Source organism: Anopheles moucheti, chromosome 2, assembly GCF_943734755.1.
Source record: "Anopheles moucheti chromosome 2, idAnoMoucSN_F20_07, whole genome shotgun sequence".
Classification (NCBI taxonomy): Eukaryota; Metazoa; Arthropoda; class Insecta; order Diptera; family Culicidae; genus Anopheles; species Anopheles moucheti.
The window spans coordinates 10333115-10347191 of NC_069140.1; the positions used below are offsets into that span (position 1 = coordinate 10333115).

Consider the following 14077-nt stretch of genomic DNA (forward strand, 5'->3'; position numbering starts at 1 on the left):
CGAAAACGAAAACGTTGGCTTGAAGCAGATAGCGAAAATAGCTGTCAAAGCATGCACAGATCTTGGCGCTTATTTTCCAAAACGTTTCGTGAAAAGTCCTGTTCTTGATTACAGCTTGGTTGCTGTTAAACGGAATTCATCATGTCTACGATCCATAAATTAGAAATACGAGGAATACGCAGCTTTGGTGTCGAGCGTGAAGATGTTCAGGTAAGCAACGTTTGTTGAAGGAGGAGATGCCAAATTTCGTATGAATCTTACCGGCTGCCCAATTTCAGCAAATAAATTTTCGGTCGCCGCTTACGCTGATCGTGGGACAAAACGGTTGCGGAAAGACTACCATCATCGAGTGCCTTAAGTATGGTTTAACAGGCGAGCTTCCACCGGGCGCCAATCGGGGTGTTGGTTTTGTTCATGATCCTAAAATATTTAACACCATAGAAAGTCTCGGACAGGTGAAGTTAATGGTGAAGGATGGTGTCGATAACACGGTGACAGCCATTCGTTCCATGAAAATTACCCACAAGGGAAAGAATCCAAAGTTCGAGACGATGGATTCTAGCATCACTATGGAGAATGCCAGAACGAAGGAAAAAATAACCATGTCCCGGTCGCGTGTTGCGGACATCAACAACGAAATGTGCGACACAATGGGGGTGTCGAAGGCAATCCTTAACAATGTCATATTTTGCCACCAGGAAGACTCGTGCTGGCCGCTGGATGAGCCAAAGGAGTTGAAGAAAAAGTTCGATGCCATTTTCGGAACCACCGAGTACAACAAGGCCCTCGAAAAGTTATTAAAACTGGGAAAGGAATACAATGATCAGCTGAAGGATAAGATGGGAGATTTAAAACTTAGAGAAAATTTAAAATTACAAACGGAAAGTAAACAGCTGCAGCTCGAAAATGGCGAAGGGAAGCTTGAAAAACTGCGAGCAACAATTGTCGACCTGGAGAGCGATATTAAGCCAATCCAAAATAAGCTCGAACAATTGGCATTAGTTGAGCGACAGTATTCATCGTTGTTGGCAAAAAAGATCGAATACAGCTCGAAGTAAGTATTTCACGTGCCACGTACGGGTTGTCAAGGTTTGCACTAAACTTTCGATTATTTTCTAGGATTAAAAGCAAACAAGAACAAAGCCAACAGCTGCGGTCAAAGATTAAGAAACTGTTCGAAGGGTCTTTGCCAGAGTTGGAAATGGAAATTAAGATATTCCAGCAAACCTCAGCATCGAAGCATTCCGAGCTGGAAGAGGACGAATCGGAATTGCAAAGGATCAAGTCACAGGATCGTTCACTGCTGAACAAGCTCCAGTCAATAGACGGGCAAAAGATTGAGTTAGCCGAAAAGCAGAAACGTGAACGTGAACTTCAGATTGAGCGAGGCAAAAAGATGAAGGCGCTCGGCGATAAGCTTGCCATACCATTGTCCGATGACTATGGTGATGCTTCGATCAGCGCTAATATTATAGATTCGGCAATTAGTTCGATCCGCAATGCTTTGCAAAACCAGGACATGATTGTACAATCTAAGATCAAAGCGTTTGATGAAGAAGACGTTCGGGCTCAAAAAAGCATCGATAAATTGCGCGAAACCAAGGTAACTCTGGAGAGCGATTCCATCTCGAAGCGTAAGCAAATAGCACAACTAGAACGGGAAAAACTACAAACCACGCGTGAGGTGTCTGAAATTGAAAGATCTGCCGAAGCGCTCAAGGGACTGATTGACAAAATCAACCGGCACGAGCTAGAGTACGAAACGCTGGTGGCAGCTGCAAATTTGCCGGCAATGAAAAAGGATTTAATCGAACGGAAGCAACTTCGCGATCAACTGCAAGGTGAGTTGGATCGTTTGGAAGAGCGCATTAGCTCGCTGAATGAGGTAGCGATGAAAGAAAGTGAACTTACACTAGTGGAACAGCAATATACAAGCCGTGAAACTGAGCTTGGCAGGTTGCGCAACAAACACGCAGATAACTTACGTCGTCTGTTTCCCGATCGCACTATTGAGTCAAAGTATAGGAGTAACATGCAAAACCTGTACGATGATTTGCAAAAGGAGGTAAAAAATGTGAATGAAAAAATACGTCGAGCGCAAGCGATTGTAACAGAGATGGAAACGACCCGTAAAAGCCAAAAGGCGCAACTCGACCGGCTGGAGCGTGATTTGGGAGAAGCGGAAGAAAAGATTTACAGCGCCTGTCGGGGTAATGCTTACGAGGAAGTGTTGAGCAAGCTGAGCGAAAAAATATCCAAAAACAATCTGGAACATGGAGAAGCGCGATCGGCCGTAGTTTTGTACCAAAAGTTTATCTCCAACATTGAAAATGATCGCTGCTGCCCGGTGTGCGACAAGGGTTTGGAGAGTGCAGATGTTCACGATATCAGTGGCAAGTTGTCGGATGAAATTCGACGACTGCCAGAGAAGATTGAGACGCTTGAACGAACGCTCAAAAAGGATCGTTCCGATTATGATAAGCTACTCGCTTTAAAGCCCATTTCCGAACGGTTGGAAAAGCAAAAGAAGGAACTGCCTCAGTTGAAACAGCAGTTGCAGGATACGGAAAAGCGCCTCACTAATGCGTCGGACGAATTGGAGGAACATCAGCTAGCTGTGTCGGAACCGACAGCCAACATGCAGCTGATTAATTCGATTGTCGGTGATATGAGTATTCTAGACAAGCTTGGCAGCGAGTTAGAACGCATGAAGCGTAATGTCGACGAGCTGCGAACCCAGCTGGGAACTCGCATTTCCGACGGAGTGACGATTGAATCGCTTAAGTCGGAACGTGAAACATTGCGCGTCAAGTTTAAAACGGAACGAAATCTGGTTGATGAAATGCAAACCACAATCGATACCAAGACGGAAAACCTTAACGAAATGCAGTCCAACAACAATCAGTTGAAGTCGAGGAAGCTGAAGCTGCAGGAATCGGTTCAATCATTAGAACAGAAGCGTACAAACGTTAGAGAGCTGGGTGCGAAAATTGCTGCACTGAACGGTGAGCTAAAAGATGCCGAACAGCAACTTCACCCCGTACAGATGCAACTGCAGAAGGAAGTAGAGCAAAAGCAGCGTGCAAAGGAGCAAAACAATCGAGAGCAACAAAAGCTGCGCAAAACATTAGATGCGTTGCGTTGGGAGGAGACGGAAATCGTTCGGTTGGGATGTGAGTTGGACGAGCTGGCTGTGCTGAATTTGAGTTCAGAGTTGAGTAGGGTTCAGGCGAAAAAAGATCAGGTACAGCAGGAGCAAGATCAGCTGAAGCGGATTATGGAGTGTAAGGCGAAAAGTATCGAAAAGCAGAAACATGACATTGCCAATCAACATTTGCAAGAACGCGACCTGATAGACAACAGGGATTTAAAGCGTATGGTGCGAGAAACGACCGATCTAGAAGCGGAGCTAGCAGTGTTGGTTAAAAACATGGGAGAAATGGAAGTGGGAAGCGTACATAAAGAACGCGACCGGCTTTTAGATGTTCGCGACGGTTTGCAGGCCAAGCGCAGTGAACTTAACGGTCAGACGAGTGAATTGCAGCGTCAGCTTGACGAGCTCCGCAAGGAGCTGGGTCGAGATGAATTTCGCAATGCCGTCCGGAACTACCTCGCAACTTTGCACGAGACGATAGTGATGCAAAAAATAATTAGCGATCTCAAAAAGTACCGGAATGCGTTCGAAGATGCATTGCGGGAATTCCACACGGAGAAGATGCAAGAGATCAATCGTACGATTTTTTCGCTGTGGCGTGACATCTATCGCGGAAACGATATTGATTACATACGCATCAATACGATTGACGAAGGCGTCGTGGAACGGTCGGATCGGCGGCGTTTGTACACGTACGGTGTAATGCAGGCAAAGAACGACGTGGAAATCGAAATGCGTGGTCGCTGTAGTGCCGGTCAGAGGGTGTTGGCCTCGCTTATCATTCGCTTGGCGCTAGCGGAAACATTTAGCAGCAACTGCGGTGTGATGACGCTGGACGAACCAACTACTAATCTGGACCGGGACAATATAGAGTCGCTATGCTTAGCTCTGCGACAGATTGTCTCCGAACGCGAAGGAGGCCCCTCTCAGTTGATAGTAATCACGCACGAAGAGGATTTTGTGAACAAGTTGGATAAGTTGGAGACTTATCACCGCATTTCACGTAATAATGAAGGCAAATCGGTGATAAAGGAGGAAACTATCTAAACGGGTCATTCCATGCGTAAGATAATTGTTATTACTAAAGCATTATTATACACAACCACAACATTTAATGGTTAAAAATGTAATAAATATGAATTGTTTAAGAGTTTCTCGTTAAAAATCCACAACGTTTATCATCTCTAAATGATTAACTGATTCTGATCTAGGTGCTGTTTTTCATGTTTTATTTCATCCTATTTCACAGGCTGAGTTATTCTGACCATGTAAAATAATAGCATTCAGAAACATCTTTCTATTTCTCTCGAGAATTGCAAGGTTTATTTTGTGATTAGTGATGGAAAACACTCCATACAGTAGCAAATTATTAAATCACATTCAAAATCCACCATACATAGCAGATATTCCACAACAGAATCCGTGTATCAAAATTATTAAAATTGAGATGGCTTATCTATCTGATGAATTAATTAACAACTCAAGCACAAAAGCAGTCCAAAAATCTATCAGTAGTACAATTACAATACCACAAATAATACAAAAATATCCCACATTGCAATGGCACAAGATATGGAAAAATAGCAATGCAAATAAGCTTAGTTCTAGCGAAAGAAGTTTTGTAGTGTATAAGTTGGTTAATGAAAGAATATACACTCAGGAGTTAAAATTTAAATATAAAATGGTACAGCATCCTAACTGCGAAAACTGCAAATGTGTGGAAACTATCGAACATAAACTAAAGGATTGCAAAATTAGAAACAAAACTTGGCATTATTTTTGCCAAATTGTTAAAGAACACAATATTAAAATGCCAACATTTAGCCAGCTAATGAAACCGGAACTTAAACTGATGAGTGCAAAAAAAAACGAATAACGATATTGTCAATTTTTAGCAAATACGTCCAGTGTGTTTTCAATGATGAAATAAATCAGGACGTTTCAAAGGATGAACTAAAACAGCTGATAGGATAACAACGGCATGGTGCATTAGTAGGAAATCCATAATGTAAGCTTATGTAGACGAATACTTGAAGTATTGTTTTATATAAAAAAAGTGCTGCATCTTTTATACGCAGTTGCCTTCTATTACGGAACGATATAGACTTCGAATTTAAACGAGGAAAATTCAAAAATAAATGTCAGCGTTATTCAAACAATAATGACACATTTCTAAATTACCATAGGCTGACCTTGTGTAAAAGATGTGACCGCTGTCGCAAATCAACGGGGCACGCACGGCAACCTTGTACGCAGAGATGAAACTACAAGCAAATCGGTATTTATGGATCAACAATAGTCTCTTAATTGCTCCCAACCACAAGCTCGCTTTCCTTAACGCTTTTTCCTACTTTCCTTTTACGTGGACCGGCTAAGGAGGGGAACTGTTTTAGATTGGAGTATTTCTTCGGTTATCTATACCCTTATGCAAATGATACGTCTTACGCTTTCTCAACAACAACCTTGATCCTCCTGTCTGCCGGTCACATACCCAGCCGCAAAACACTTCTGCGTTGGCTGCGTTGGCACGTCAGCAAATCCGTGGAACGTAATTTAGCTCCTTTTGTTTTTCAATCCCACTGAAAGTCATGCCCATGCCGAACATATCCTTTCGCTACGAGCGAGAACGGGAATTTCGCCTTCCTACTCGCGGGCGTATGATAATAACCAGGATCAAAGATGCCCTTATGCTTCTTGAATGTCCCGGAGGGTGGTATGTTTGCAATGGCATATGGAGTATTCTCTCTTGCCCCAGCCCGGATTGCCCAGAGTGCTCTTCGCATACGCGTACGAGCGGTTTTGGAGGATTTTTGTTCGGTTGCGCTATTTGCATAATTTTAACTCTCACCACAATCCGATTCACTTTAATTGATTGACTTTGATACGCTGATCCGTTCCTGTCGGCTGTTGCGAAGAGGTGTTTGGTTGTTACTGAGCTGGATAATGTGCGTGCATGCCGTACATCCCGGATGCCACAGGACAAGGCAGCAGGGCTAGGGCTGGGTGTTGAGTACGTGATTTCGTCGAACTGATTTGTTGATGCGCTCGAGTATGAACCGTCTTTCGTAGACAAGGCGAAGATGCTGTGAGTAGTATAAAAGCAGGTTGCAGGACAATATCTAGCCAACAGTGTGAAATCGAATTTGGACTAGTGACAGTCGGTTGGAACCTGTTGGCTGTCTGGTGAAAAGTGAACTTATTTGGTGGTCTACTTACTACAATTTGAAAAACAACGGAATAAACGAACAAGTGCTCGAATTGTGGTGATAAGGTATAGAAAGCATAGGCTATTTATATATTCTTACGCGCTATTCTTATATTAGGAAGTGGTTCTGGTTCATGATTTGAATATTTACTAGCTCCGATAGAGCCTTACTGTGGTGTGCTATTAGGAAGACACGTTCAGGTTCATTCATATTTTCCTTCCTAGATCTGGATTCAGTATGCTACATACACGCACAATTGCGTTCCTGCTAGTCGGGCTGGTAGTGTTGGTGAATGCGCAAACGTTTCAGTACTCCCGCGGATGGACAAACGGCAAGCGATCCTCGCCGGTGGAACCCATCGCTAATCAGGTCCCGGTTTCCGGCATATCCCCCGGAGCACTGAGCTCTTTAAAACCGAACGAAAAGTATGCACTAATGAGATGCAATTACTGGACACCACACTAATTGTATTGCTTATTGTCATTCGGAACAGATCGCTGCTGCGCCGGTTTTTGCGGAATCCCTGCGATCTGCGTGTCGCCAACCTGCTGGCTGGGCATCCGAGCAAAGATCTGTACCAGCTGGGAGGTAACAGCTACGACAGTTCGGAGTCGGCCGGATCCGCCTTCCTTTTACCGCAGTTCCTAATGGATCCCGATGAAGGCAACGGAAACAGCAATTTGCCCAACGGTCGCCCAATCGAGGACGAATTGCGCTTCAAGCGCGGTGCGTCGTCCGGTATGAGTGATCCTCGTCAGAAAATTGCCTAAACAACCTACCCGTCAGCCGTCATCACACGCCATCACAGTCAGTCAATGCTTGAAGATTAAAATCTGCGGAAGCAGGTGCCTCCGTTTCGTGGATTGTCCACGTGGCCCGTAATCGACAGCACGCCAACGGAAAACGATGATTTAATAATGATCCTCTGGTGGGGCAAACGGTCGAAGCGATCATTCATTTTGTTGCCGTTTGACAACGATGTGTCCCCGAAGTCCCAAAATGCCCACCCCGTATGCTTTTCTCGTCTGCCGGTACGCTTTTTCCGGTGGCAGTCGGTACAGGTTGCAGCCATAGTTACAAAAACCGTCCGTGTACCGATTTGCACCACAGCCATGTTGCCAGAAGTATTGCTGTATTCCAACCGCGGTGGAGTTCCAGCACCGTCCGCGGACCGTGCGAAAAAATGTGTATTATAATAGAAGATAAAGGCAAGACATCTTGTCGCGTTGAAGCATAGTGGGCGTTCTGTTTGTTTTCTGTTTTCTGGCCCGGCCCGGCAAGCACAGATCGATTTCGGGCGGAAAGCGTCGATTAGGGTTTGTGAAAAAAAGGAACCAAAAATGACGTGGAGTAAAACGAAAAAAAAAACCACCGCAAAAGAGCGCCGAAATTAAGTTGTCGCTGCAGGTTGTGCAGGCCGTGCCAGCGGTGCAGCCTAATTGAAAGGTTCGCTGGGTGGACGAGAACGACCTTGGCGGTTGTCTTGGGATGGGTCAAATTATGGGTTCTGTTTTTTATGACCCTCTTCCGATATGCGTTAGCTTCTCTTCCGGCGATAAGCTTGAATTGTTTGAAGACATGACAACGTTGTTGGTGGTTTGAGCAGCTATTAACGGATGTCAAATGATAATTTTGAAGGAATGTCCGGTCCGGTCGATTTTTTTTTTATAAAGACGGAAAGCAGGACTCGGGTATCGAAAGAAAGATGATAAACGTTTACATTTAAATGAGCAACGATCGGCAAACATTGATCGTGGATGGCTTTTTTGAGCACAAAGGCTGATTGAAACAAAAAGATTTTAAAGAAGTTCTTCAACGTCACAAATTCCTCCATTCCTCCTACAATTGATTATCAATGAACTCCGCGTGAGTTCCAGTTTTCCAGTTTTGCTCCAATAGCTTAAACTTGGCACCTTATTCGTATTCTTCTGAAAAAACCACAACTCAAAAGTACGAATGTATTTATCTCGTAGTAAAAACAATCATGAGCTGCAAGCTATGATAATCCTACAGGATTAGCTACAATATTACAGTAATATTGAGAGGAAATGCAAGTGGATTGAAGTGTTCAAACGAATCATTAATTTGTCAAACTGACGAAAAGTGACGTGAACGTTGTGATCAACCAATTGTGTCTAGCTAACACGCGCTGTCCGGTGTTCCAATGTTCCAGCAATGAGAATAGCAATCGCCCGGGAAACACTTGCCCGGGACATCGATCGGTGGGAAGAAAAAAGGTAAACGCTTGAAGCGTTCGTCCTAGTGGGTGTGTAATTTGATCGGCGTGAGTACAATGAAAATTTGTGTACGTTGGTTAGGAGACAGCTTACACCGGCAATTCTCCTGCCGTACGGTACGGGCTGGATGCAATAGATACAAAAGATCTGATTATTTGGTGTGGGACATATTTTTCATTGCAATCTAATCGTCCGTCGATCTCGCTCTCCCGGCCCAGTCGTCCGTTGGACGTTCGTGGTGGATTGCAGTGCAACGATTATGAAGGGGTGGAACACACGGCGCGAGTTATCAAGGCAAACCAAACAACTTCAAACGAGCAAACACCGATCGACATGTTTCATCCCTTGCGCAGGGCATCCGTTTTGTTTTTCCTCATCCGAGAGACATGACCCTATTTCGAGAGCGGACTAAAAAGACCCTTTGTTGCTTATCGTGACCCGTTTTCTGTCCCGTGAAGAGCCTGGAACAGCTTCGTATTACTTTATAATTAATTTACGTGGATGAATGATTGCCTGTACCGGTGTGATGTGGAGAGTACCGGGTCGTGCCGGTTTTCCCGTGACAGTTTTTGCAGGGCACAAATTTTTCCCTTGGGTATGTTTCGTTTGCCCGTAACTGCGACAATGGAAAACAAGTGAATCTTTTCACCGGACGGGCGCGTTTATCACTTTACTGATGGGAAATATTCTTCATGACGTTAGGATCTTTTTTTTTGTTTCTATGTCCTATGCCAGAGTTGTCCGAAAAGATCAGTCCGTAATTTTTGAAGAATCAACGCCAATTCTTTGATTGATTCTTTTCTTTTTGGGTTGAGTTTGATTTTTTATCCATTACGCTTTACATTTGGATGGTGTTGATAGGAAATTCTAATCAAAGAACACGATCCACAACGACCCCGGCATGGAGTGTGCGTTTTTCACACCGTATTTGATTGTGTACATCCACCCACCGGGCCATCCTGGTCAGGCGTTTTCCGGAGAATTGTATTCGGCGGCAATTCTCCGTGGCAAACCGTTTTCCCATTTCAGGTGAAATTCATTTATCTTTAAAGAATTCAATTTGCGAGATTTTAATCAACGCTTGCACACGGCGAAGACCCGGTGCTGCCGGACGTAACCGTAATCCCACACACCGAATGGGACGATCATATTTAGGGCAAATAAGCTAGTTGATGGAGGATGATGCTTCAACCTGGGTGAATAATTTATTTGCATTAACAAAAAAAACCCGGAAACAAATGAAGAAGTGGGATGAACAGAAGAAGATATGAACGGGACGTGCACTTAGAATATGTTGGAGCCAACTTCACTGTGTTGGCCGGCATATTTAAAACATTCTCAGTCTTGGGGGATTTCTAAAGTAATACGAATACTGTCCAATTTACTTACGAAATAAGCACAAAATGAAGAGCCCTTGCAAATGAAGCGCTGGTCTAAATGAAGCGCAACCGTGTGATTGTGATTGTGGACATCAATTTCTTTCCAGATGTCTGGCGAGATATTCAAGCACTAAGACGGACTGAGCTCTTTTTGCGCTAATTTATTGATTTTCCCCAATAATTTGTTGTTTGAAAAACTCTGTGAAAAAGTGTCTTATTCTTCGATTAAACGAAACGGTTTCATGCACAATTATTCAAGACTTCTTAAGACTATGTTCAACAAAAGCATTACTCTGTACATCTTACATGTACGGATGTAAGCGCTCGGGCATAGTTCATGAGAAAATAATTCAATTAGCTTACTCACGCACCAGCCGTGCTGCAACGTGTCTTGGGATCGATGCATACGCCTGCTTCGTTAGTGCCGGTGCAGTTGGTAAACCTCCAGGGACTCATCCGTGCACTCGGGTACCACCTTACCGTTCATTTTCATCCGAACAATCCGACGCCTGATGCTTGGCGAAACCAGACAACTCAATCAACCAAGGCAAACCGTTGGCAATAGCCACGTGACGCTACCGTCCGCCCCAGGAACACACTGCGTCTGGGTCTGGGCCCGGGTGTTTGCGAGCTTCGAGCTAATCGGTGCTCAAAAATCATGGGAACCGCATGGCAAACAACCGCCACCCAGCATGATCCGTACACTTGTTGGCGTGGCAAGCGTAACGGCACCGTTTCCCTTCACTCTCGAGCGATTAATGGGTCGAAAAGGCTGCGTTTGTGTGTTTGGAAAGTATCATTTTCGCGTGTGATTTTCAACCCCTCCGAGCGCACGCCCTAAGGACAGCGAAGGGGCCGGGCGAAATGATAAACATATTTATAATGTTATTAGGGATGTGTAAAGGGCAGAGCAGCGGATCGCGGATCACCCGGTACTTTGCCAGACATGGAAGTACACAGTTAATAAACTTATGAAATCAAACTTCAACCAACACAACACCATCTCAGCACTTACCGTTTGTTTCAACGATTGTTTCATGGTTTTTATCCACCGAAAACGCGGAAACCTGTTCCGGAAACGCGTGGCAAAGCGAGCAACCAGAGGGACACAATCCAGAAGCGGTATTCCTTCGGGACCCATACACCGGGTTGGGAAGAGTGCGCTGAGTGATCCCCAGGAGGATGTGCTGATGTTTGATGATTTTCCGAATAGTTTTCCTGTGCTGTGTTTCTGCATTGACGTCCATTTGAATGCATCCGGAAATGATTGCGAGTCGGGTGCTTGAAAGGACAATTGTTGCTACACACCCCTACTCGAGGATGTACCTTACGTTTCACACACACAAGTCCAAGGGAACAGAGTCAGTGTGTGTGTGTGTGTGTGTGTCGCTACACGGAAATTGACTTTTCCTGTACTGGATTGGGTCCGTTTAAAATGTTGCGCTAAATATTTAATGCACTTCACGTCAACAAAAACCTGTCCAGTTTGAGCATCGTAGCAGTCTCCGTGTGAAGAAGCTACAATGGGTAGTTGATGTTTTGAACGGTTTGGTTTTTTGTTCTTTTTTGTTTCTCACTTTGACTGTGAGATCGGTCCATGAAATACATCAGAACGATTTGGAAATGCTGTCAGAGCGTTTGTGAAAAATTAATCGAATTAAAATAGAGTGTGAAAATCGGTTCCTCGACAGCGATCGGTTGTGGATCGCTCGTTGCTATCGCTAACAGAGGTCGTGACGGTTGGTGAAACGATTACGGAAACAGTATATTTTATTCCCGTGTCCATACCGTTGGCCCAACCCCCCACGGTTGTTGTTAAATTTAAACGTATTCTACACATAAAAACGAAGGGAGGCACATTTTGAGGGACAGTAAACGAATGTGTAGCCATTTACCAACCTGTCCGTTGCTGGTTGGCCGGAGCGTCCTTTCGCTGGAAAATAAATGTCGGCAAGCACGAAACAAATTGAATTGCGTTGTTTCCGGGGTTCTGCCCGGCTCTCGGGCGTTTGACCCGAGTTCCGTTTTATGTTGTGTTGACCGTTTGGTTGTTGGTGCAATTCAAGAAACCCCCGTCGTTTTAAACGATACGATTGACCATTCGGAGTAAATAGATCGTCGCGCATAAAAAATGCATCGCAGTAGGATGTGATTTTTTTCCGATCTGTCCCGGTCCCGGTATTGGTGTTTGGTGTATCGTTTTCGAATAAAATAAAAAAAAAGCCCATTTCATTTTACGTTTTCTCAGTTATTTTATTACACCCCATTTGTAGTACCCCGTTCGGGTTTTCGACACTGTCCGTGCGGTGTGATTGAATTTATTGATTCGGAAAACGGAAATCGTTTGATTGATTCCAATTAAAGAAATAGGAAGAATTATAGTCCTTTTATAAAGGTGTGAGAATAAATCTCTATAGAGTTGTGATACGGGTATGGGATATTAAGGATTAAAAGGAATTCACGTTTAGATAAAGCTCTTTGACTTTCTAGAGGGAAAGATAGGATTTTTGAACTGATTCTGTCGTGTAATGAACAGCATGTCCATCAACTATATCCACCCTATTATGGGTCTTAAAGTTCTAGACACAGGTAGACCATCACCATGTAGAAAAAAGGGAAAATTTGTGATCGATTAAAGGGAAATCTATACCTTCTATATTTTCATTAAGAAAATATATACGTCTAAGCTTATTCTAAAACATAATATTAAAAGAAACACAATAACTTTTTTTTACAAGTCTTTGTTTGGAGCATGGTGACTGCATAATCAATAATTTGAAAATTATACCAAAGTCGATACTTATTTCTAGAACAATACTTTCAGGTTCTTTTAACCCGGATTAACCAGAAACTGTAATTTAAATGAACAAGATTTTAAGCAGTTTAGCAGTTTAAGTTTAGAAAAAGAATCGTTAATAAATAAATACAATGACACAACTCTCAAAACAATGTTAATGGTAAATTTGTACATTGAGAAATGTTGATTAGATCACTCTTCCCACTGTAACCGTGTTTTTTGTCAGATTTTCCCAAAAACCTTACGAAATTAGAACAAATCACAATAAAAAAATATTCTTTTTCTTTCAAACATGAAAATTTTTTATAACTTCCCTCAAATAAAAGGTTAAGAATATAAACTTACTGTCATAAACTTTCAACAACCATCATCATTCTCAAAGAGCTTGATGGTAGATCACGTAAAGACAGCACCGAAGTAAATGAAATAATAGATTATGTTTTCAATCCGTTCGTTTTTTCCGTTAAAACCCAAAGCGCCGCAAAATTATGAAAAGTCGTCCAATGATATCTTCGTTTCATAATATCCCTTTTAGCGATAGTATGACCCATTCGGTGCTCGGTGCTTGGGAATGGACTCAGACTTTACACGAAAACAGACAAACCGTCCCGATGCTGTTTCGCGCATGGCGCTACAATCGTTTGCGTGGCCCATTTGCGCATAAATCAGTCTACGGTCACAGTCGTGCGGAAGGGATTATAAAAATGCATATTCGACAACCTCTCCTAACAACAACAAAAAAATACAAACCCCGAAATCGGAAAGAAACTTCGCTGAGTTCGCCAAACAAGTTTCACCCGCGAACAATCGAAACATTTTCTCCGTGTGAATTGTGCTGTGCAGAATGAGATGAGATGCGGCAATTGTACTTGCATTGTTTTTTGTTTTCGTTTCATTTTTTGTTTTATTTTCCTTTATATGGTTGTGTTGGTTTGATGTTGTTTTTTGCTGTTGTTTCTTACTTCGCCCATGCATGCCCATATTTCGTATGCCAACCCCTTTTAGCTGCGTTGGGAGATAATAATTAAATGTTGTCCTTTTTTTTCTTGCTGCCCGGCTCACATGCCACTCCTGAAGCAGTAAATTAAGCTTACTCTTACTTTATAACAGTTCCTTACGCTGGCCTGTACAATGTGTTCACCGTAAGGTACCGGCTGCCCGGTGATTGATGTCGTCCATTTGTGGGTCTTTTTTGTTGCTTGCAGCAAATTTTGCTGCCCGCAGGTTGCGCCGTGAATGGTATACTAAATGAGTTACAATGCGTCCCAAAATGTACAATGATTTGCTTCCAATGTGGGCGACAA

At 43.3% G+C, this 14077-nt stretch overlaps 2 protein-coding genes across 2 annotated transcripts; both read left to right on the plus strand.

Annotated features, from left to right (window-relative positions):
• Nucleotides 1–83: 83 nt before the first annotated feature.
• On the plus strand, nucleotides 84–4264 carry LOC128309639 (DNA repair protein RAD50). The gene is made up of 3 exons (XM_053046073.1): nucleotides 84–210; nucleotides 279–1054; nucleotides 1120–4264. The coding sequence occupies exons 1-3, from the start codon at nucleotides 142–144 to the stop codon at nucleotides 4199–4201; spliced, it is 3927 nt and encodes a 1308-aa protein (XP_052902033.1). The 5' UTR covers nucleotides 84–141; the 3' UTR covers nucleotides 4202–4264.
• Nucleotides 4265–6597: 2333 nt separating this feature from the next.
• Nucleotides 6598–7524, plus strand: LOC128298198 (pro-corazonin-like). Its single transcript, XM_053033944.1, has 2 exons — nucleotides 6598–6785; nucleotides 6854–7524. Exons 1-2 carry the CDS (start codon nucleotides 6598–6600, stop codon nucleotides 7128–7130), a joined length of 465 nt encoding a protein of 154 aa, XP_052889904.1. The 3' UTR covers nucleotides 7131–7524.
• Nucleotides 7525–14077: the final 6553 nt, after the last annotated feature.

Bases quoted from the DNA above. Each gene is read 5' to 3' on its own strand.
- LOC128309639 (XM_053046073.1), top strand. From the start codon at position 142: ATGTCTACGATCCATAAATTAGAAATACGAGGAATACGCAGCTTTGGT. The intron at 211-278 runs GTAAGCAACGTT...GCCCAATTTCAG, and splicing joins TCGAGCGTGAAGATGTTCAG to CAAATAAATTTTCGGTCGCC. The intron at 1,055-1,119 runs GTAAGTATTTCA...ATTATTTTCTAG, and splicing joins AAGATCGAATACAGCTCGAA to GATTAAAAGCAAACAAGAAC.
- LOC128298198 (XM_053033944.1), top strand. From the start codon at position 6,598: ATGCTACATACACGCACAATTGCGTTCCTGCTAGTCGGGCTGGTAGTG. The intron at 6,786-6,853 runs GTATGCACTAAT...CATTCGGAACAG, and splicing joins TCTTTAAAACCGAACGAAAA to ATCGCTGCTGCGCCGGTTTT.